General features: G+C 37.2%; 1 protein-coding gene across 1 annotated transcript; it reads right to left on the reverse strand.

Moving 5' to 3' along the window:
* Positions 1-834: 834 nt before the first annotated feature.
* On the reverse strand, positions 835-25,993 carry LOC140243914 (S-acyl fatty acid synthase thioesterase, medium chain-like). Its single transcript, XM_072323583.1, has 7 exons — positions 25,823-25,993; positions 16,525-16,729; positions 13,701-13,839; positions 8,968-9,067; positions 4,816-4,988; positions 4,075-4,157; positions 835-1,104 (listed from the first exon to the last, which is right to left on the reverse strand). Exons 2-7 carry the CDS (start codon positions 16,661-16,663, stop codon positions 971-973), a joined length of 768 nt encoding a protein of 255 aa, XP_072179684.1. The 5' UTR covers positions 16,664-16,729; positions 25,823-25,993; the 3' UTR covers positions 835-970.

Below are 25,993 nucleotides of genomic sequence, written 5' to 3' on the forward strand. Positions count from 1 at the left end.
CGACAGCTTGTTACATTCAGGGTAAAAAAAAGTTTGATTTACTAATCTACTTAAGTTCATTCTCCCCTCCCCCCCCCCCCCCCGAATTCGTTGTACGAGCCATCCGAGTCATTATGTTCCCACTTAACACACCTCATTTTGGGGGACCCATTTACATCTTTATAAGTTGTCGGTATGTTGAGCAAGCCTGAATAAACTTTCTTGTCAATAACAACTTTTTTTTTTCTGTGAAGGTATGCGTATGATTATCTATGATAATAATAATAATAATAATAATTGTTATTATTATTATTATTATTATTATTATTATTATTATTATTATTATTATTATTATTATTATTATTATTATTATTATTATTATTATTATTATCTATGAAACCAAAATCTACATATTTGTTGACCTATTTGGCAGTGTCCTTTTTTCAAGTCAACCACTGATTACTTTTTTGCCAATCAATAAAATAATTATAATAATGCAACAAAGTTCTTATACACGATTTATAACTTATAAGCAACATATCAAAACATAATAGATTTAGCATCATAATCTTTAATAATATGATACATGATATTAAGATTAAAAAAACTAATTATTTAGCAGTCATACGAACTGAAAAACAAAAATTATTTAGATAAAATAATAGAGAAATCTATTTCAAAGCAGAGCTTATATTAATGTGGATCACTCCCATCTCCACGACCTGAAAGACCCATCCCCTTGTCTGCAGTGAACAGCAGACAAGGACTACGCAGTAATGGAAAGTACAGCCCCAGTCTGTTGACAGTCTGCAGACCGATGACTTTCGGATAGAGACGTGTTATGAAATTAAAACTGAAACAAAGGAAAATAGAATGTATCGATCTCCAACAAACAACGCGTGATCGATTTGACTGCAGTTCAACGATCAATGATTGCGCCATCGATAATTCCTTGCTTGGACATCAGCGACAACGTGACCCCGGAAGTTCTTCATTGCTTCTTGGGGAGGATGTCAGCTATTCGAGCACAAATGCGGCGAGTGTTTTCAGCCTGCATAAGGTAGAAGTGTCCTCCCGGTAGAAGCTCGGAGTGGAAGGACTTGCTCGTCGTAACTGCAGTCCACTCTGGAAAATTGTTACAGAAAATAAAACACAACTTTTATCAAATCTGTATATTTAAACAAAGAGAGGTGGTTACATTCCCCGCACCCCGTATTTCATTGCTTTCAATGGAAAGCAAAATAAGTTACATCGGTATGAACACATATTGCTGTAAATCGATACTTTTCTCATGCACGGAGATCCTTTTGAAACTGTGTGAGGATTACACCATTTAAATGAGAAGGGGCTATCATAGTGGGAGTATTAGAGCAATTAAAGGGATGGTATAGTTCCGCTTAAGATGGGCCTTCAGGTTTCCAATTTTTTTTAGTGAGATATCGAAAAACCTCTAATGAAATATGAAATATCTTGTAGTTCTTTGACGAATTCAAAGTTTATTTGATAAAAAATGGTTTTAAAATAGCTGAGATATCCAACAAAAAGTGATCCTAATAAAAGGTTGGACCCACATTTTATTAGGATCGTTTTGTTTTACTTTGTTTTTTGGATATTTCAGCTTTTTCAAACCGATTTTCATTAAATAACATTTGAATTCCTAGTAGAATTGTTTGCTCTTTAACACTTCATGTGGTAGTTTCTAAGTATCTTGCCAAAAGTTAAATGCTAAATCCTCATCTCAACCAACACCATATATATATATATATATATATATATATATATATATATATATATATATATATATACACACTTGGTGGTTCTATCCTTCTATGAAGAGTGCTCGATATCCTCAAAGGAAGAGCTTTAGACAGAAGTATTGGAACAAGTTCACTCGGTTGACATCAGGTTCATCGGTGTTTTATTGCTACTCGGAGTTTCATGCCACCTTCATTTAGGGGCAATCACCGAGAAGCTTCTTATCATGAACGCATGTAAGCAAACGCTACTAAACAAGAGACCAGAACTTGTGTCGAAGTGCCGCCATGAAAATAAATTCTACATCTGTAATTTCAAGTCTTAGATTGAAATCGTCGTGTCCTCCTGTTTACTGAAGGATTTCTGCAATAATCCATCCTTCAGTATTCTGCATCTAAGTGTGAACTATCTTCATCGCAATTTATTTGTTTAATAACTCTTAACAATTTTGTTTAATAATTCATCGCATATTTGTTTAATTTGATGCATGTATACACCTGGGCTTTCTTTACATCAATGCAAATTTCCAGATGCTATTACTCATACGTAATAATGAATGTGATTCAGCACGCACTGGCTTCTATTGTTACTTTGTTACCTTGTTATAGTGTCACGCGCTATAAAGCGCGTCAAGTCTATCCGATGCATTGAACAATTGTAATTATCATTATTGCGTAATAATGAATGTGATCCAGTACGCGCTGGTAACTACGGTCATAGCGCACAAGCTTATGGTGTCGATGCATATTGTCCAACGGTTTAATCATTGCCTGATATACGTAATAATGGATATGATTAAGCGCGCACTGGTCACTATGGCCCAGGCGCGTATAGTTTGTTTTGTTTTGTTTTTGTTTTGGTATCACGCGCTTAAAATGCGTTAATTCAATCCAAATGCATTTCTGGGATGTATTTAATCATTGCCTGATGATTGCCCCTAAATGAAGGTGGCATGAAACTCCGAGTAGCAATAAAACACCGATGAACCTGATGTCAACCGAGTGAACTTGTTCCAATACTTCTATATATATATATATATATATATATATATATATATATATATATATATATATACATACATATACCGTCCCTTTATCAAGTTAATATTTAGCGTTAGATTTTGGATTTTGATGAGTATACTGAAGTGCTCTTTCTGAGATAATGATAATTTAACAATTAAACAAATTTGTGTAGCGAAGCTACTGTAGAAATAGACTTTACTGCTCTGTGATGTAACATAGCTCCTAACATTGCTACTGATTAGACACACAAAAGATAAATAACAAATTATCAACGGCTTCTGAAAAATGGTAAGTCTTCAACAAAGATTTGAAGACAGTAAGTGATGGGGTCTTCCTCATTTTCTCAGTTGATTTATTCTAAAGTTTTGGAGCAGCACAACTGAAGGCACAACCCCCCAAAGTTACTTTTGTTTTTAAGTAAGGTTGCTTTAGAAACAACTTATCATTTCAAGAAAAGACTTGAATATCTGGGAGTGTGGTGATGTTTCCCGATGACATCATACATGATGCATTAGTTCAACCGTATTAAAGGTCCAGTTTACTTCGGGAGCAGTGATTTTAAAAAAATGTTCAAGATATCACATTTGATACTTATGTGTAGATCTGTTGTATCACAGAATACCCTACCATATAAGATTTTTGCAATAAAGCCTAAAATACAAGGAGATATCAGTATTTTTTCTCAAATAACCATAACTGTAGACGGTTTAGTTTCATTATTATAACTATTGTTCACATTTTGTGTATTTAACAATACTTAAAGGGACTGTACAGTACTGGTTGAAGTAGGGATTCATGTTTTGAACATTCCCAAGTGAGATAATGAAAAGCCTCTTATGAAATATGCAAGAGCATGTAATTTTAAGAAGGATTCAACGTTTATTTGATGAAAATTGGTTTTCAAATGGCTGAGATATAAAAAAAAGTGCTAATAATAAAAGGCGATATGCCCCAACTTTATTAGTATCTCTTTGTTTCACTTTGTTTTTGGATATCTCAGCCATTTCAAAACCGATTTTCATCGAATAAACTTTTGATACCCCTTAGAACTGCATGCTCTTTGACATCTCATAGAGTGGTTTCTGAATATCTCACAAAACGTTAAAAGCTAAATCCCCACCTCGACCACAACTGTACACACCCTTTAATATCGATAACACGGATTCAAATTTTTATAGTGGTTGTTTCTATCCCTAACTCACATTTCTGAACTATTTTTAAAGCACTAATGCTGGTTTTTTTGTTTCATCTGCAAATGGTAAATTATGTCTATAAGGTAATCATACAATCAGAGATAGAAGAATGCGACATAGCATACCATCTTGAGGCACTGCAAAGTCCTCAGTTCCATGAAAAAACGTTAGCGGGCATGACAGGTATGGTTTTGCTGGGGGCGGGTCACTGCACGACGGAGAAGAAGAGGAAGAGGAGGAGGAGAAGGAGGAGAAAGAGGAGGAGGAGGAAGAGGAGGAGGAGGAAGAGGAGGAGGAAGAGGAGGAGGAGGAAGAGGAGGAGGAGGAGGAGGGAGAGGAGGAAAGGGAGAAGAGGAAGACATCCAAATTTAATGATGGTTTGAAGGTTAATGTTTTCGCTGATTATTCTGCATTGTGTCTACAAAATGTTCCGTTTTTGTAATTTTGTGGGCGCTCTGAGCCTCATTAGAAGAGGTTATTATTCCTTAATTGCATTATTTCGATTTTATTGTAGGCTCTATTGTATTGTAATGTAGTGTATTGTAACATACGCACACACTGTTACCTCCCTCTTTTGCTCTCTCTCTCTCTCCCTCCCCCCTCTCTCTCCATTTATCTTCTTTTCTCTCGAACACAAGACATGACCTGCATGTTAAAAATAATAACAAAACAAAAAACAAACAAAACAAACAAACTTTGGATGAACACTGCAGAAACCTCACAACTTGAATTACAAAATTTAAAAGTGTTATATATTATACATAACCAAAAAAAAAAAGATAATTAGAAAAAGACCCAAAGATGGTGCTCTGTTGTTCAAGATGAGTATTTATACATCAAAATCAGTAATGGTCAAGTTGACTTACTCGTATTCTTCAACGATTTTGAACTCCGACCTTATGCAGGGCAAGAACAGCTTCATTAGTCCCTCGTTCGCCATGACTTCGGGCGGAGTGCCGCCCAGCTTCCGTAGGTTGTCCAAGAACTGCGACTCACTCATTTTAGCCCATCCCTTGCGGTGCTTTTGTCTAAGAGGCGACTTTTGGGAAAACAGGAAGAAAAAAGAAAGAAAGAAGAGCATGCAAAAAACAGCTTTAAATGCTTATGCTGTACTACCTCGCTTTGTTTCACGAAAAAGATTTGATATAGAATGTTTGCTTATTTTCCACTCTAAATGTACCTACAAAACAAATACATCATATACTTTTATAACAGCATTACGAGAATATTTAAGTCCACAGCAAAGTAGGCTTACCCATCTCAGAATCACTAGTCATACAGACACTTAGAACAAAGATTTGTCAAGAGAATTTGCTGATAAGAATAGGCAAGGGAGATAAACAAACAACCATTTTCCGCTATCAAAGTGTTATAATGGCATCCATATTCATACCAGATAAAACTTCTGAAAATGCTCAACTTTTTTTTTTTTCGCCCGCGTTCCCTTAATGCCTGTTGATATTAAAAATTTCCAATTTTTTAGTTCATTAATAAGTTCAGTAAAATTTAACCAATTATGAAAGTGTAATCACCTGAAGTTAAAAGAAAATACTTTACAAGACTCACTTTACAGTTTACATCATGGTCATCATAATGACAAAACGACACCAGACAATATAGTATACATGAGAATGCGTTATATCGCAAGAATGACGTCACAAACACACGAGTGAAACTATATCTTACGTAATTATTGTATATAATCAGCGGGGAAAATAATAAGTAAGTAACGAGGAATAAAGTAAGCGACGTTATAAGGAGAAACTTATATCTGATAGATACACCTGAAAAAAAAAAATCATAATTCAACAGGGTTAACACAGCATAACGGATCACTATAAACATTGCTACAAATCGTACCTTCTAGGTATGTAAACATGTCTTAGCACTCGAGTTTGTACATGACGTTGAAGCAATATTGTGTCTATGCTGAGAAACATAGGCCTATAATTATAGATATTCACTTCACACTGTAACTTGCATATGCATCAAAGACAAGTTATTTCTGTTTTATCAGCTTTGAAGCAAAACTGTGTTTTGTTAATCATGTACAGCTGTAGCAGGAACATCACGCATAAACAAAAGCGTATAAGCTGTATATACATCCGGAAAGTGAAAAGAAGAAGAAGAAGAAGAAGACGATGACGACGAAGAAAAGGAAGATACCGATTGTATGCAGCAGGTAAAAAAAGAAGTCTTTGCTTCATAGCATTCATGACCATTGTTTCATTATATATATATATATATATATATATATATATATATATATATATGTTTCAAAACACATGTATAGACATGGAAAGTGTGTATAGGTGATACCCACTTGAAAAGTTAAGAACAAAACAGGAAAACGGCGGACGCATTCTTGGATAGTGAAAAATGACCGAGGATTCATGAGGACTTTCAGTATGTTATTTTAGACATATTTCTGGACTTATCCTTTAAAAAAAAATCAGCTTGTTACCAAGCAGATTAAATGTACATGTACATCCAAGTTCAAGCCTACTTTAACTGAATGCTGTTGACCTGACGGCCCATCCTGATTTCTTGGAAAAAGGTAGCGAATTGCGTTGATTTGTTTACGCTTCAATGATGATAAGAGTTCAGTAACAAGGAAGCGCTTCCAACATTCTTGTTGTCTGGAAAGTACGCGAAAGGACAATGCTCTTGTACAGACGCTTTCGATGCGGAGAACGACTTCCTTTTTATTATCCACCGTGTGATATTAAAGGGATGATATAGTTTTGGTTGAAATGGGGCTTCAGGTTTCTATCTTTTCGATGAGATAATGAAAAACCTCTTAGAGCATACGATTCCAAAAGAAACTCAAAGTTTTGATGAAAATTGTTTCGAAATAGCTGAAATATTAAAAAAACAAAGAGGTCCTGATAAAAGGTGGGACCTTTTATCAGAACCACTTTGCTTTACTTTTTTTTATTATCTCAGCCATTTTAAAACGGAGATTAAAATAGCCATTTAAAACGGATATTCACTACTAAATTTTGAAAACCTTTTACAGTTGTATTCTCTCTGATATTTTCATAAGTGGTTTCTAATTATCTCAAATTTAAAATCTACATCCGCCATCTCAACCAAAACTATACATGTCTTTAAGCAATGTAGCGAAAGCACTTGATACTAGCAGTAATGTGAGCAACCCGTACATTAGTGACGGACAAAACCCGGATTCTATAGTAACAATAGGTGTGTGTGTGTTTATGAGTTTTCACCTGATGTGTTTTGTGTCTTGTGTTTATTGACATGTACTGTATAGGCTTTCAACGACATTGTATAGCTATCAACAGGGTTCGACACTAAATTTTTGTTTTCGTTGGTGGCCCGTTCGGACCACTAAAATCTTTGGAGTTGAAATATTTGTGGTCCGAGAAAGAAGCGCAGTGACCCTATTTCGAAGGAAACGTAAAAATTCATTCTGAATTTTTGGTGCCCGATCGAACCACCAAAAGATAACCTTTTCGGAATTTTGGTGAACGTAAAAATTAATTGTGAATTTTAGGTGCCCGATCGGACCACAAAAAGATAGCCTTTTCGGAACTTTGGTGATCCGACATCAATTTGATTGTTTGCTTGTTTGTTTGTTTGTTTGTTTGTTTTTTGTTTGTTTGTTTGTTTGTTTGTTTGTTTGTTTTTTTTTTTTTTTTTTTTGGGGGGGGGGGGGGGCCTCGGGCCACTGGGCCACGCGGCTAATGTCGAGTCCTAGATCATCTGTGCATGCGCATTAATTTTCTGTACTTTTGCCCCACTCGTCAGGTGAAATGATGGAGTCTGTATACATTCAGACATTGAAAGGTCAACTTTTATAGGTCATGTCTCGTGACCCCGATACTTAAAAGATCAATGTTTGCATCACAGACAAAAAAAAAGAAGGGGGTGGGGTGGGGAAGGAATCTATTTCGCCGCTTTTGTCACATTGTACGAGAGCTATACAGGGGAAGACCAGTCTCATTGAGGAAGTGAGTGCGGAGAAATCAGTAATCCAACAAGTTTCCGGACAGATTGACAATCCCATGTAGATGGATCTTTGAGTAGCATAGTAACATTGTTTTAGACGCGTGCATGCTTTTATGGAGTGGATAGCTTTGAAACCGCGTTATGGCAAGTCACGTGCACTGAGAAGATCAATATGCATTCCTTGTATCTATCTGTTTTTTGTTTTGTTTTGTTTTTGTTTTTGTTTTTTGCTAGTATATCAAAATGCATGAACGTTTATCATGATGCATATAAGGCTTCGTGAAGGGAAAAATGTGTGCGTCTGAATGAGAACATACTCCCCGGAAAGTGTGTCGATATCAAGAAGTACTATATATGTGTGTGTGTGTGTGTGTGTGTGTGTGTGTGTGTGTGTGTGTGTGTGTGTTTGTTTCAGTTCCCGGAAACCATGGTGACCATATGGTGGTGGTGGTGTTGAGTGCGGGGATGCGGGATGATTACTCTTAAAACCCGTTTAGGACGAGTCCCGAGTATACTCGGGCAGCTGTCTATGGGAAATGCGTGTTGTAGCAAAATCAAACCGTCCTCAACGATGGTCTTAGATATTAGAGCTAATAGTAATATGTCGGAGGTGAAAATACCAGCATTTGATGGCATCCTTGGACCGATTCGATATCTGTGTTTAATTTCCATTAAAATATATATATATATATATATATATATATATATATATATATATATATATATAGATATATATATCTGACACTCTTTAATATTAAGACTTATACTAAAGACATTCTTCCTGACATTTTTACCACTAATTATACATACTGATTTTATCACTGACATTTTTAGGTCTGGCATTCTTGTCTGTGACATCGTCGCCTCCGACATTTTTACCTGGCACTGGTATCTTGAAGTGTCGATCGCAAGAGAATTAACCATTTGTGTGCTTTGAGTACTGATCGGCGCAAAAACTCCCTTAGCATTGCACACAATAGTCCAAAGTCCCTGGCACGGAAGTGGTTAGGCGGACCCAAAACAGGAAAGGAGAACATAACACTCACGTGTGGACCTAACGCTCCCGACGCGAACAGGTGCTCAGGTTGCATGCTGTGATTTCGGACGAGACTCCGCGCCACCTCGTAGCAGAGAAGGGCGCCTAAACTAAAAAAAAAAAAAAAGAAGAAGAAACCAAACAAACAAATAAACAAACAAACAAATAAACAAACAAACAAAACACAAATAAAAAAAATCATGCAATAGTCAACGACTGATCATGAGAGTTATCATTCCAATGGTAGATGATAATTATTTCCTTTTAAAGATAATCCAACCCTGCATCAATTTTCACATCATAATTAAAGAAATGTATGGCTACTTCTCTTCTTGTACCATCACGATCGATAATCAATTGTCGATTAAAGAGAATTCGATAGTTCGTGGAAGTGATCTACGGAAATGTCGGAATCTCGCAGGAAAGGAGTTTACAATTACAAGGGGAAATCGAGAGAGTCTTTCTTCATTTCTATTCTTGGCACACATGCAGACAATCCCAAACCTATATAGCTTTTGCTGCATTGGACAGGCCTCGATGAAACGTGAGGCAAGATATTGCGAAAGGAATCCTTAGAAGGTAAAATACGCCTGACTTCCCCCGACACTCATCGACACCCTCTGGATGGGAATCTCTCGGGGACTTCTACTAATGTTAAGGTTGCCTCTAAACTTAGGTAATTATCTCGATTAAGGAGACTTTAACGATTTCCATGCACTTATTAAAGAACGACGTGTCCCCCCCCCCCCCATGAGTTTACAAACACCCACCGCTCTCCTCCGCCGGTCATCTAGATTCGCTCACTTTATTGTATTCCAACAAAGAGCAACATTTCAAGACATAAACAGAATAATTGTCCTGTCAACAGTGGACTGCCTCATCCACCCACTTCCCCCGGCCAATAATCTGTTATGTCATGAGATCTCCGAAGAAGCAACAATGTGGTCACATTGTTTTGACTGTTACTATAGCCACCGCTATGTGGTGAACATTATACCCATGGACATGATGGATTGCAATCTGAGTCTTCCGTGCTAGCACTTATATGCAAGAGCCACCCCCCTGCTTCTTTTGGCGATAAAGCAGTGCAGAAGCACTAAAATTATCATGTGTTTAAACTCGGTTATGATTTCAGACGAAACCGATTCCATATCGATCAATACATCAATACTGCCAGGTACACACATTTTGTGCATCTGGGATCAAGAAGGGAAAGTAGTATAAACACCACCTTGTTAAAGGGTCTATGCGCATCGGGCTGAACTCGAACTCATGATCTTCAGCTAGAAAAGCTCCGGGCCTTATCCGCTATGCCACAGTGATCCTTCCGAGACTATGATCTTGTAAAGGTCAAGTCACCCAAATAAGGTGAAAGTTTGAGGAAAATCGGACAATCCGTGCAAAAGTTATGATTTGTTCGTTTTTTATCTTAAAGTTTCTATGCAGCCATTGCTGGATGAGAAGACGACGAAGAGTTTGTGATGTCACGTATATTCCACGATATAAAGAAAATATAAATCGAATTCAATATATTTTCATATTTCTAGCAAAATGAAAGAGCACTTGACTTACTTCTTTCAGAAAGCAGTGGGAACATAATCACCCTTAAAATATACCAGCTACAAGTCGACATGTGGTTGATGGGATGTTTGCTTTTCTTAAAAAAAAAGAAGAAATTCTGTGGAATTGTCTTCGTAATAAATTCTTTTCGTATTGAGTAATAGTTGTACATCCGTAACATCACAACTGCAATAGTCTTCTCATCTGGTGATGGCATGCACAGAAACTTAGAAAAATTCATATTAACTTCAAAACGGATTGTCTGTTTTTTCTTGAACTTTCACTGGGTAATTGTGTGTTCTACTAATATGGCTGCAGTCACTCAATCGACACAAATAGTTGGGTGAAGTCGTTTGTGTCTTTTTTGAGGGTGTGTATAACGCATCGGGCAGAATTCGAACTCGGGATCTTGTGCTAGAAAAGCCCCAGAGCTTTATCCACTAATCTTTCCTATACTTCGTATCAGAATTTATGATCCTGACTTCTATAGTTCTATACCACGGTACTTCTCATCACAGCCTGTTCAGCAACTGAATGAGGTTTGTGGTGTGGTGTTTCTAACAGATGATGCAATTTGGGGTGCACGTCACGGGTCCGATACCCACCGATCATATACGAGTCATACAGCACACGACTAGTTATATAAAGCCCACGAGTAACACAGCCTACGAGTTATAAAGTCCACGAGTTATACATCCTACGAGTCATACAGCCCATGAATTCAACACTAGGCAAATAAGGCCAATGAGTCCGGCACTAGGCAAACAAGGCCCGAGAGTTCGACACTATAATGATAATAATAATTGATATGATTTATATAGCGCCAAATCCACTCTGTAGAGTGCTCTAGGCGCGGAAGGAAGAGAAAGTGAAGGAGGTAAAGAACATACAAAATTCAAAAATAATAATTATTCAAAAGGAGACATTAAACAGGTAAGTTTTTAGACTGCTTTTAAAGGAGTCTGATGAAGAACAATTTCTTTTTATGGCTGGAGGTAAGTTATTCCATAAGGTGGGAGCAGCATGGGCAAAGGTACGTGTGCCCCGTATTGTAGAGAATCTTGGAAGTATAAGAGAACCGGAGTTGGATGAGCGTAGAGATCTAGCAGGGATGTAATTATGGAGTAAGTCAATGTTATACTGAGGAGCAGTGCCCTGAATACAATGGAAAGTCAGAAGTAAAATCTTAAAAATAATGCGATCTTCGACTTGAAGTGATCTCAAAATAGGGTTGATGTGAGTGTGCTTCTTGGGCAGTGTAATGATGCGTGCTGTCGCATTTTGAAGCCTCTGTAGCATGGAGAGCTGAGTTTGTGGTAAGTTAAATAAGACGGAGTTTCCAAAATCAAACCTAGAGGATGTCAAAGCATGGACTATTTTTTCGGTAGAAGATCGGTTCAAATATTTTCTAATGAAGCCGATATTTCGAAGTTGGTATCTTACAGATCTACAAATGCTAGAAACTTGATGAGACATAGTCATATTACAATCTACCTTTACACCAAGCATTGCCCAGGTTGCGACAGGTTTGGGACATGCCGGAAAAGGAGATGGAATTTATGTCAATTTTACCTACAATTGTGTCTTCGAACCAAACATTAAAAACTCATATTTAACCGTATTCAATAAGGAAACAATGCCAACGAGACTGACACATTAAAGGGAACGTAAACCCAAACAGCAATGTGGATTGAGTGAAAGCAGTAACATCAGTAGAACACACCAGTGAAAGTTTGAGGAAAATCGGACAATCGATGCAAAAGTTATGAATTTTTAAATTTTGGTGTTGGAACAGCTGGATGAGGAGACTACTAGAGGTTATGACGTATGAGAGGACAACAATTCAAAGAAAATATAAAGAAAATTCAACAAAAATTCACTTTTTTTAGCATTATGAAAGAGCACTTGACTAACCGCTTTCAGAAAGCAATGGGGATAATTGCTTCCCTTAACATATGTCAGTATCAAGTTGATGGGATTTGTAATTTTCATGAAAAATGAATTCTTGTGGAATTTTCTTTATATTTTCTTTATATTGTTGTCCACTCATACGTCATAACCTCTAGTATTCTCCTCAGCCAGCGGTTCCAACACCAAAACTTTAAAAATGCATAACTTTTGCATCGATTGTCCGAGTTTCCTCAAACTTCCACTGATATGTTCTACCAATGTTGCTGCTTTCACTCAATCCACATTGCTCTTTGGGTTTCGACCTCGTGCGCGTTTTTGCTTACCTTCTGATTGTATCACATTGATTTTGTAGTAATTGTGTATCTGGGAGAATTTGTGACATTGAAAAGAAGATTTGATTTGACTATATTGAACTGAATATCACTCCTTGCGTTATTCTGCGGAAAGGCTGGACCCACGTAATGCTTATCTATCGTCCTTATCGCCCCTTTCCATCAACACGACGTAAAAAGGGAATTTCTCCCTGCGTGCTGGATCATATATATATACATACATACATACATAATGTATGTAGTTTTTTGTTTTGTTTTGGGTTTTTTGAGTGTGTTTTTTTTTTTTTTTTTTTTTTTTTTTTTTTTTTGGCTAAGCAACAGATTCAAACCACACAGGAAATAGCATTATGAGGCCGTCTAACTATGAAAAATAGGACAGAGAGGACAAGGGCGAGAGATTTTTTACTCAGGATAATACTCACTGTTTAACATGATTTCCTTATATTGATATTAGAGATAGGTTGACATGGACAGTTTCCGGTCGGAGATTATCTCTCGTGCAATATAAACATGACTCTCAGCTATATATTTCCTGAGATTTACTGACCTTTTGCAAGCGAATTTTGATGGCCTTATTAAGAATAGATTGCACAGACGGAAGGTTCGTGCGAATTTGAACGTTTCATGCGACACCTGAATTCATTTTTTCACTTAGGGCCCATTTATTCATTCATCTATTTAACTGATTGATTGATTGATTGATTGATTGATTGATTGATTGATTGATTGATTGATCGATTGGGTTCATTCATTCATTCATTCATTCATTCATTCATTCATTCATTCATTCATTCATTCATTCATTAAAAATCACTTTAATTTGCCATGAAAAAAAAATCAGACCTCTCACAATAGTGTCTGTTTCATTTTTGTGGCAGGTATCCATTTTGGCAAAACTACTTTCCTGTTCTTCGAAACATAAATACGCCTATGTATTTACCTGTGTCCAAAAAACATGAATGGTCGCTCTCGGAGCTTAGGCAAGAGAATGGTGACAATATCTTGGACCATGGACGACAAATCCCTGTAGAGCGGTTCCCTGAGTCGTGATTCGCGACCAGGCAGGCGTATACCGTGCACTGAAATTTGAATACAAAAGGAAAGGCATAATGTCTCACGCATTGCTCTGTATCAAAACAGACAATAATCATCCTTTCAAATCCCCATCCTTACATATCCAACATATAAAGAGTTTGGTCGCAAAACGACTTAACTCCATTTCTGTCAACTTGAGATATTTGCGATTAAACCAATACTATAAAAAAGAAAAAGAAAATATGGGATATTCATGAACATAACTTGACAAATATTTTTGTTATATGCAACAAGTGAGGTATCACTGGGAAGATTTTATCTTGGTATTTGCAATTGAACCTACTAAAACATTAATAATAAATCATGGGATATTCATTAACATAACTTGAAGATATCCTTGTTATGCAACTTTAGTGAGGTATCATTGGAAAGGTTTTATTTTGCTCTGACGACGGACTTATTTCAAAATGTTCGCCAATGGCGCTTAACCTGTTTTGGCATCAAACTCTTCATGATTATTAGTTCATATAGCAAGGTCTGTGTAACGGGGAGGGGTAAGGTCCAATCCACATTTTAGGTTTATAAAAAAAGGAAAAGTATAATATTCAATTCTAATTTAACTGGTCTGTAGCATCCCTTTTGGGATTTGAATGATTAATTGATTAAACAACAACAGCAACAACAAACACACTGACGACCATACCATAAGACTTTGTGTGTGTGTCTGTGTGTGTGTGTGTGTGTGTGTGTGTGTGTGTGTGTGTGGGTGTGGGTGTGTGTGTGCGTGTGTGTGTGTGTGTGTGTGTGTGTGTGTGTGTGTGTGTGTGTGTGTGTGTTGTTACTGCCCATGCTCGGGGAGACAATTATTGATACAATATGCAAACCTAGAACAATACATCATTGGTTATAATTATCACGGGCGGCCATGATGATCGTATGACTTCAACACTTGAAAAAAAAAACCCACAACAACTCGAAATAACCTCAATTCCAAAAAGCGGGGGAGGAAGAGAGATTAAAAGAGAGGGAAAAAGAGAGGAAGAGATAGAGAGAGAGATTGAGATGGAGAGAAAGAGAGGGTGATTAAGGAGAGACACGGAGATTATCTTACATTTTGCTGGCATCACCCAGGCAACGACATTAATGCATACCGACTTGGGGTAAAATGTCTTGATAATGGAAAAGTGCCGGATAACATGCCATAAACAGTTTACATCCCGTCTTTGAGTCCCGGAAGAAGATGTGATAAGGATATGAAGACACATTATAGAGGCAAGAACGCAGGTGCAACACTTTCTCGTTAAAGAGGTGTTAAATCCACCCAAGTCAGTGCGCTGATGTTTTTTTTATCGGTCAAGTTACAAGACTTTCAGTGCCTGAGAGATGCAGTACTTCACGACTATACGCATCGAAAGGTTGCGATATTATATATAATATTTCGTCATTCGTACACGTGTAATAGATATGATTTTCCACTTTCGGACGAGAAGCCGGAAGGCAAATTAATCTATTGTGACACCACATGATGCTCTCAGCTCGACGAAATAACATTAGTTGTGCGTCCGTGTGAATTCATGTGACCCGATTAAAAACGGTCAAAATATTTTTGAAGGGAAGTGTGCCTCGACGACAGCGCCGAGATAGAATGGAAACCAAATGGAAACCCAAACCCAAAGAGCAATGTGAATTGTGTGAAAGCAGCAGCATTAGTAGAACACATCAGTGAAAGTTTGAGGAAAATCGGACAATCGATGCAAAAATTATGAATTTTAAAATTTTTGGTGTTGTAATGACTGGATAAGGAAATTTCTTCAGTTTATGACATCATGACTGTGCGGACAACAATATAAAGAAAATATAACGAAAATTCAACATATTTTCACTTTTCTACCTTAATGAAAGAGCACTTGACTTACCTCTTTCAGAAAGCAGGGGGAATGATATTACCCATGATACATATAACAGGTTGATGGAATGTGTAATTTTCATGAAAAATGAATTTCCGTTGAATTATTTTTATTTTCTTTATATTGTTGTCCACACATGACGTCATAAACTCTAGTAGTCTCCTTATCTAGTCATTACAACACCAAATTTTAAAAATTCATAACTTTTGCATTTTTTTTTCTCAAACTTTCACTGATGTATTCCACTAATGTTGCTGCTTTAACTCAATCCACACTGCTCTTTGGGCTTTGGTTTCCTTTAAAGGAACAAATGAATTGAGCATTTGGAGCACTATATTTTTTTTTTTGTTAGCCTTCAAATATGGAGTCCGATGGAGACATCGAAATAGGTTCCATGATCACGTGATCAGGGCCCCTTTTCATTAAAGGTGTTATAGTAAAAAGTTGTGATAGTTGTTACAAGTTACTGAAATCATTGCATCTGATTGGCTAAGAGCATATTGGTCATAAAAGTTTTTGTCACAGTTTATTTGATGAAAATTGGTCTTGAGATATACAAAATAAAAGCGATCCTAACAAAATGCGACAGACCACGACTTTAATTAGGATCTCTTTTGTTTTAACATGTTTTTGAATATCTCAGTCATTTCAAAAGCGATTTTCATCAAATAAAATTTAATTTCCCCTTAGAATTGATGCTCTTTAACATTTCATGAAGTGGTTTCTAAATATCTTGCGAAACGTTAAACGCTGAATCCTCATCTCAACCAAAACTACTAGAATCCATCCCTTTAAGCCATACTTTGTCAAGTCTTTCTTTACCTTCGATGTGATTAGGTAGGTACTGGCACCAACCGGCGTAGAATCCGGACCCTCCCCCGGCCCACGGGAAGCAGAAGACGTTGTACTGGGCGGAGTCTCGCTTTTGTCGGCAATTCGTCAATTTCTCCAACATCGCCATGGTAACCAGTTGCTATGATAGCCTCGGCTGATACAAACACAGAGTCGACGCTCTCACCTTGGGCTCCTTTTATTTTCATGAAGAGAAGACGATTACGACAATGTACACGGATCAATATTATTGTAATATATGTTTTCCGGTTGTTGTCCTGATGTTGATACTGCTTTGGGGTGATAAATAGACTTAAAGGGCAGGTCCGTTTGGAGTTCCAGTTGACTTTGATATAGACGTGGGTCATGCAAGGCAATGATATTCATAACAAACGTCGGAATATAAAAAAAATATGCCATTTTATAGCTTTACAGGTTTCGAGTGACATCCATCACAAAAACGACTATGTGTAGATAAATTGATAGGCATACTCTCTCGGTAGTTTGTACACAGATAATGAAAACAAGATATTTGATTAAAAAAATGATTGTATCTCCCCCTTTAATACAACATTATACATGTATTCACATACACTGCTCATCATGTTTGTCTCTTCCCCTCCCACTCGAGACAAAATGAAGGGTAAACACGAAGTGCAGAGTTACACGTTGCAACATCATCCTATGCAGACGGAGGCATACACACGGTGCCCTCTCCCATGGCCAAAATCAATTTACTTAGTGCAGAATATAAACAAAAAACTCCGGCAGAGCAAATCGTTAGGGGAAATTCCCCTCCCGAAAATTAAATACTTGTCCCCTTGTTATACGTGAATACGTGTAAGGAGGGAAAGAATCGAATATAGACTTCGCGCTTAGTGCATTGACAACTCTAACAAACGCCGTTTCCTGTATTGTATTCAGTATGGTTTTCATCTTGACTGAAAAAAAAAAATAAATGTAAGCTCATCTTGTTCCTCGGTGAAGAAGGAGGAGGCAAGGCGGGGATGAAGGCTGTGAAATTATTCCTCCTTAAGTCTTATGAGGTATAACAGAAAGAAACTAAGTTTGGTTTATTTGTTTATTTTTTATTTTTTGGAAGTATGTAGGTTTTATTTTGTAAGCACGATGCTATCGATTCTTCTTAGGCATGTTAAAGGGACTGTACAGTACTGGTTTAGGTAGGGATTCATGTTTTGAACATTCCTAAGTGAGATAATGAAAAGCCTCTTATGAAATATGAAAGAGCATGTAATTTTAAGAAGGATTCAACGTTTATTTGATGAAAATTGGTTTTCAAATGGCTGAGATATCCAAAAAAGTGCTAATAATAAAAGGCGACATGCCCCAACTTTATTAGTATCTCTTTGTTTCACCTTGTTTTTGGATATCTCAGCCACTTTAAAACCGATTTTCATCGAATAAACTTTCGATACCCCTTAGAATTGCATGCTCTTTGACATCTCATGGAGTGGTTTCTGAATATCTCGCAAGACGTTAAAAGCTAAATCCTCACCTCAACCAGAACTGTACACACCCTTTAAGTAGGTCGCGTCTTTCGCGGCATTCCACATCACATCCCACGCTTATTTTATTGCGAATTTGTATACTTTTATTCGTGCCTTCACAGAACAGATGATACGTTCCGCTATCAGCAATTACATATGTCACTTTCTAGGTCGCTTTCAACGCTCTATACACTTCTACAATGTCTAATTGTCTCTGTGGGTTTGATATTTAATGTGTCGATTGATTTAGGCTTTTTGTTTTTAGTTGTAGTGTTAAGCTATTCACCTATTTTTTCCCTGTGAGGTGCCCACATAGTACAAGCACAGCCTTTTGAGTGGGTACCTCCACTTTTTCGCACAATGTATAAATATGTTTGTATGAAAAATGCCTCACTTTGTAATGACTACTGACAAATGCATGTTATTCTTTGCTATCTATGTATCATTCATTAAAATGTCGAATTTATTCTTTTTGTACATTCTGTTGAAAAAAGTGAAAATAAAACCTCTGAATTGAATTGAACGTGAGGCGCAACATCTATCGGAAACAAACACGCCGCACTAGTGCACTATTTGTGGTAGTGGTGATAGTAGCAGTTTTAGCTGCATTACTTTTAACAACGTGTTATTATCACTATTATTACCGTTATAAATGATTATCATTATCATTAGTAGTAGTAGTAGTATCAGTAGTAGCAGTAGTAGTAGTAGTAGTAGTAGTAGTAGTAGTAGTAGTAGTAGTGGTAGTGTAGCAGTAGTAGTAATAGTAGGATAGTAGTAGTAGTAGTAGTAGTAGTCGTAGTAGTAGTAGTAGTAGTAGTACAGTGTAGCAGTAGCAGTACCAAGTAGGATAGTAGTAGTAGTAGTAGGAGGAGGAGCTTAGTTGAGTAGTAGTATCGTATAGTAGTAATAGTGATTGCAGTAATAGTTGCAGGAATAATAGTACAACTTGTAGTTGTGTATGTGTATGTCTGTGTGATGAGCGTGCGCAAAGAACATCCAAATAGAGCGTCCGAATATAAAGCTCCAAGCAAACGAACAAACGCATCTCCAAACAGAGACAAGACGGGAGTTGGGTGTCGTCTATTGGACCATGGACATACATGTACTATTTTACACTAAATGGACTATGAACGGAAGACACTCTTTGATTCATTGCTACCGCCGTTACCCGATTTCGTGCATCTTAATGAGTACATTCGGATGTTTGGACAATGACGATTATGTAATCGTGCATCGTCACAGACAAAAGAACCGTTTCCCTCATTTCGGTCTTATCTGGCTGAGGTGCCTTTCCAGACTCAGCTGCCTCTGAATAAACACCAATGATGGTCAACACAACACACCTCAAACATGACAAAGATTTGTGTCACAAAATTGATAATTACTTAAGTTGACACTTGTGGACATGCATGTGGATAGCGCTGCTTATAGCGATAAAGTATGCATGTTATTTCCCGTTACTGTCCGTGTACACTCTGAAACAATGTTCAAAAAATGGAGGAAATTATATTACAAATGCAAATCGGTTTCAACCTCCCAAAATATTTGTTTTCTCTTTTAAATTAGCCCCTATACGTGCGCTTCTCAAATGAAATTGCATGAGCGACAATTCCCCAACATTCACTTCAACTGCTCATCTTCTGCGCATGTTCTTTTTTTTTTAGATTGATTATTTCAAAGCGTCGTCTTGTTTTCATCCACTACAATCCGTGCTGGCCGTCGGCGGTGATAATGAGATGAAAGCAGGAAAGCATGCTTGAAATTCTATGTGACTTTTTTTTTTGATAGAAACGGGTGCATGAATTGATTAACGAGCGATGAATGTCCACGCGTAGTATAGCGCCATGGTCTGAGGGATTTGAAGACCAAAATGTTGACAATTAATCAAGCATCGATATGATGTAAATAGGGTTTATGATGATGATGATGATGATTATGATACCACAGATAATGATTCTCATTAAAAGGAGGATGGATGATGATATCAAAGCCGGTTCGGGGTTCCACTTTGGGCATGAGCAGAAAAGGGTCATTTTGTTCTTCTAACAGGACTTTTAAATTCACTGAGATAAGATGTGATGTAATGATTATTCAAGTAATCCTCATAAATGGTGCTTGTCAGAATATCTACCTGACAGCAAAAGTGGTATTTGACAATATCAATAGAAAGAGATTGTAAATACATTCAGTGCAAAAAGAATGAAATGGATGCTTTTCCAGACGGACCATTCTGCACAAGTTCAAACTTTTTTCGAACATGGTTACTGAATCCATAATTTGTTACGTCGGGCAAGATTGTACATCATGTCGCTTTGAAAGCGAGTTGAAAGTGCCTAACCAACTGAGAAAAGAAAAGGCCATTAATTTGTACCAAAGTGCGCGTAAGCTAATCCCGAACTGGTTTTATTATGATAAGTATGTCTCATCATACGTAAGTTCCCGATCTCGGGAAGTGCTTTCCGGAAACATTACGTAACTACAGGGAGCATTAGTCCTTGCCCACGTGCCGCGCGTGCGTTAAAATGTGTCAGGGGAAGGATAGTTAAATTTCTACGTGATATCAACTATGATATACGTAATCGACTAGAGTGGGACTTTTTTTTTCACCTGGTGTTAAACTGCAGGTTGTGCTGTTCGATGAAATAGGAAGTTATAGTAGGGGAAAAGATCTAAAAGGGGGGGGGGGGGATCGTGATGCATATACTCGCGCACTGTTTACTTACCGTGAGCAGCGAGGGATAAAAGAAATTGCCAAGCGGGTACTTTCAAGCTGATGTAGTACTTCATTTTCCAAAACAGAAAAACATAAACAAACAAACAAAGTGGAATGAACTTGCCGTGTAAAGTGTATACCTACCGCTCGATGAAAATATCTAAAGGATTGAAATCCTTGTCAATCTTGGAAATTCTATGCTTGAAAATGGTGTGCTGTTCCAAAATTTATGTGTTCTGTAAATGCTATACCACAGACCTAAAACAAGGAAACAGTAGTACATTGTATTTTATAATGAAATTTGGTGGAGGAAAAAAAAAACCAACAACGTTGGAGCAAAGAATGTCGGCTGCTATATGGAACTGAAATGGCCATGTAAAAGTATGTACTGTATGTTGAGATTGCGCAGTTTCTTGACCGTAAAGTGTAAAGTGAGTTAACCGATGCTGGGCTAGGGAAAAGCGTGGACCTATACTCATCACTCGCTTATTACAGGACAAGTTCACATTCATAGACATGTGGATTGAGTGAATGCAGCAACCAGCAGAACGTATCAACGAGAGTTTGAGGAAAATCAGACAATCCGTTCAAAAGTTTTGGATCTTTGAAGTTTCTGCCCTAGTCACTGTTGGATGAGAAGACTACTGTAGAACAATGTAGAACAATAATAATTATTGTTGCAACTGATTGTCAAATTGCCCTACATCAATCAGTTGTAATGAAAACATCTCGTCGGAAGAATTTCATGAATTTGAATAATTCAACATATTTTCAGTTTTCTTGCATAATAAAAAGACTACTTGACTTACCTCTTTCATAAGGAAGGGGGAATGATATTACCCTTAACACGTCAGTGACAATTCGAGGAATCGTGCTCCTTTTTCAAAATATAATTTTTTAAAAATATTTATATATATTCTTTGTATTTTCCATATATCGTTCTACGCATGTGACATCCTACACAGTAGTAGTGTTCTCATCCAGCAGTGACTGCGCAGATATTTTAAAAATTCATAACTTTTGAACGGATTGTCTGATTTCCCCCAAACATTCACTAATGTGTTCTACTGATATTGCTGCACTCACTCAATCCACATATCTACGAAGTGGACTTGTCCTGTAATTCATACACCTGTTTCTATCAAACGCATCACAATAACATATCAAACATGCTTTCCTGCTTTGATCTCATCATCATCGTCGGCAGCAAGTCTGGATAAAATCAAGGCGACGATTTGAGAAATCTAAATATTACATGCGCAGAAGATAACTCTTATACATCAAGAGAAAAATGCATGTGAAGTTGGAGCGTATAAAATAGTGGGAAACCATTGCTCAACTAGCAAATTTATTTGCGAAATGTACGCACTTTAAAAGAGAAAGCAAACATTTTGGCTGGTTTATTGGGATTTGTAATCTGCTTTTTCTTATTTTTCGCACATTGTTTCAGAATAAACATGGACAATAAATGGTAGACAACATGTATGTCATTAAGCAACGTAACGTGCATTTCCACAATAAATGTTCACTTCAGTAATTACCAATAATTTTGTGACATAAACTTTGCCATGCTTTGGGGTTTGCTGCTCCCCATCACTGGTGTTCATTCAAAGGCAGGTGAGTCTGAAAAGGCACGTCAGCCAAATAACACCAAAATGAGGGAGACGGTTCTTTTTTTTTCCAGTGGCGATGCACGATTACACAATCGTCATTGTCCACACATCTGAATGTAGGCCCTACATATTAAGTTGCACATAATCAAGTGCTGTGGCGGCGGTGAATATAGGATCAAAGAAAGGTATCCGTTCATAGTCCATGTGTGTAGTAGGTCCATGGGAAAAACAAACTGGTCCCTGCACCTCTTTCTCCAACAAAGAGGGGCGTGGTCGGAAGGGTAAACCGATTCTTCCATGCTTATAACCCAAGCTATGACGAGGGATGAATTTAGAAGAAATCATCGAAAAGTAATAAAAGTTAATCATAAAATGGACAGGAAGAGAAAGAATCACTTCACCGTCAACCCTAGAACATTTCTGTTGAGAAATGTATAGGAACTCTAAGAAATGTCTTATAAGTTGCATAAAATCATACGGAAGTAGGCCTACATCAATTCTATAACACACGGTATGTTTTATTTATTTTTTGTTTATTTATTTATCTATCTATTCTGTCTATCTATATAACTATTTACATATCTATTCATTCATTCATTCATTCATTCATTCATTCATTCATTCATCTGTTTATATATTCATATATTTATTCCGCTTTCTTCAAAGGCAGGGTAGTCCCAGTCAGAGCCACAAAGTCCTGCTTTACGAGGGAGCCCTGCGTCAATTTGATACATTACTGTACAAAGTATGCACACTCAAACAATAAATAAAACGAACATATATAGATATATATGATATACTTACAGAACAATCGACTTGTGATAACCTAAAAAAAAGAATATACAGAAGTAGAACAAACTTTGTGATACCATGGTGTCTAACTAGACTGTATAGCTACAGTACAATGGGTGTATGTAAATGGTAATTATCATAATGGAGTAGTGTCGTCGTATACGTCAACGTCTGCCATGAAGAGACTGTTTGGATAAAATTATGGGTAACGCGTTAAAAAAAAAATCCACTGGCAGCATATGAGAAGTATTTCTCATATTCAGTTCTTTAAGGGTATGTGTAATTGACAAGAAAGGACATACCGTGTTGTATAGGTAGTCAGAGCATTTAGTCATGAGGTTACTAATGTATGATGAGGCTTAATTGTGTAACAATTTGTACACCATATCACAGTAAGGGAATACGTAGTATTATATCATTTGAAAGCATGGGTTAGAGCTAGTACTGACAAAATAATAACCTCAATTTGATACCAAGCAAGCATACTTGTCTTGGCATTGTTATAATCTGATTAGATTTGTCTACGTTATAGAGACCCCATCACAGCACAACAGTAAAACTATTATGTGGAAGAATGAGAGAGTACTGTTTCATGATTTTACGCGTCAATCAAGATTTGATTCATCGTAATACGCTATGAAACACAGAATAGAACTATATATATATATATATATATATATATATATATATATACTCCTAGATGGGTCATTTGGGAGACATTTCCATTTGTTTTATATGCAAATTTTAAAATACATGTTCAATGGCAATTTACGCAATGGAGACAAGAAAATTGTCTCCTTAATGACCAGTTGTCTCCCTAATGAAGACACTTCCCCCCAATATGTCTCCCTAAGGTGCCAACTAGGGATATATATATATATATATATATATATATATATATATTAACACTCCGAGAGCGCAGACCCATACAAACCTCAAATACGGGCAGCTTGAACTCTCAAGTTCATTGACCCTAATCCCTGATTTGCCAAAATACACACACACACACACACACACACACAAATCTTTCGAAAATTCGTTGATCACTACCAAATTCTAATAATCTGTTCCTTGTGCTATTGTCAACTTTTCGAAGTTTTTTTTTTTTTTTTCGAAGTCGAAGTTTGATCCGTATCCGTTCACAACTTTTGAGTTATTTTGCACACAGGACAGACAAACAAACGCTGACGAAAACATAACCTCCTTCCTCAGCGGAAGTAAAAAAGCAGGTCATGGGTTATGACATCGCAGGCCCTTTTTAAACATAACGTTAAAATCTGTAGCAATCCTATTAAATCATCAGACAGTTGCCCATCAATACATTGTATTTGGCTCATTATTTACTTTCTTATTCATGTTATTTGGCAACCTTCTGCCTATTATGATATCATTACCACTATCAGATAATTCAATATAACAATAAACCCTATTCAACCTTTCATCAAAATTAATGGCTGTATTTTTACAAAATTCATATTCTCTCCAAAATGCAATCATACACGTTCTGTAGCGATCATCAATCCATGGCTATCCCTTCTGCTTTTTAAGTGCTGTAACAAAGGTATAGGGGGCAAGTTCATTGCACATCGATATTCTTAAAGACACTTCATGGAATTTAAACTATGCCTAGGTAAACATCTGCATCACGTGGTCTCAGTCTATTCAAGTGTTTTCACGTTTGCTTTATATCCCACTTTAGGACGAACACGATTCAGTTTAATAGATACCCCCAAAAAGCAACAAACAAACAAACAAAAAAACAAACAAACAGACAGACAAGCAAACTGAAATGTCAAAGGGGACATGCAGGTGGCCACAATAAACTATTTCAAGCATCCATGGAGTTTCTTTTGTTTACAGAAAGTTGCATCTTTTTGTTGAAGCCTTACAATGCCTTCTTTCTGAATGTCAATACACATGTAGCTTGTATACTCCTGTCAGGAAAGGTTAAAAGCCGTGCGTTAAAAAAAGATAGGAAATCAAACAGATACATTGTACAGTAAAACACAAGAACAGGAACATTAAATGAAAGAAGAATATTATTTAGAGGGATGAAGGTTCAGGTGTGAGTTTCTTCAATTTGCCTCCCTCTACAAACTAAATTTGTTTAAGATCGCAACTGCTGATCTGCAAATTAACAAACATATCGGAGAAAAGGAACCAGTGGGACTCGAGCAGTTGATGACAGGTTCGAGTCCCACTGGTTCCCCCTTTTCCCACATGTTTGTTAATTTACAGATCAGCAGTTGCGATCTTAACAAATTTAATTTGTAGAGGGAGGCAAATTGAAGAAACTCACATCTGAACAGGTCAACAGGAACATTGTTGATAGGTCTACTGCATGTACGATGTTGATGAAGATCCTAAAATCTCGTGTGAAGGGAACCGCGGCACGACTCAAAGTTCACATGATAACTCTGGCAATAATGTACGCGCGATCTCACATCACACTAGGATTATCCTCACTGAACAGTGCATTATAGAGGAAAATAACACCGCACGGAGGGTGATCACGAACGTTTTGAATAGCGGAGACGCCATTTTTGTATTCTATTTCTGTTTGTTATTATTGCATTCAAAGTTGCGGATTGCACAGAGTATGGAATGAATATGAATTGCTATGAGCGTCGAACCTTTGGAATGCACGTACGCTTGCGTACCTGTTACTTCAGTAGCCAAAGAAAGTATGCCTGCAATATGTGTGCCGCTGATGACCCCATACTCCCTCCACAGAGCCCCCTTTATTCCTACACGGAGTGCAGATTCCAACCGACTCACCTCGTTGACTGTACCCGCCGCGCCGAGTTGAAGTTCAGATCCTGCCTTCTGCT

Source organism: Diadema setosum, chromosome 20 (genome assembly GCF_964275005.1).
Source record: "Diadema setosum chromosome 20, eeDiaSeto1, whole genome shotgun sequence".
NCBI classification, from domain to species: Eukaryota; Metazoa; Echinodermata; class Echinoidea; order Diadematoida; family Diadematidae; genus Diadema; species Diadema setosum.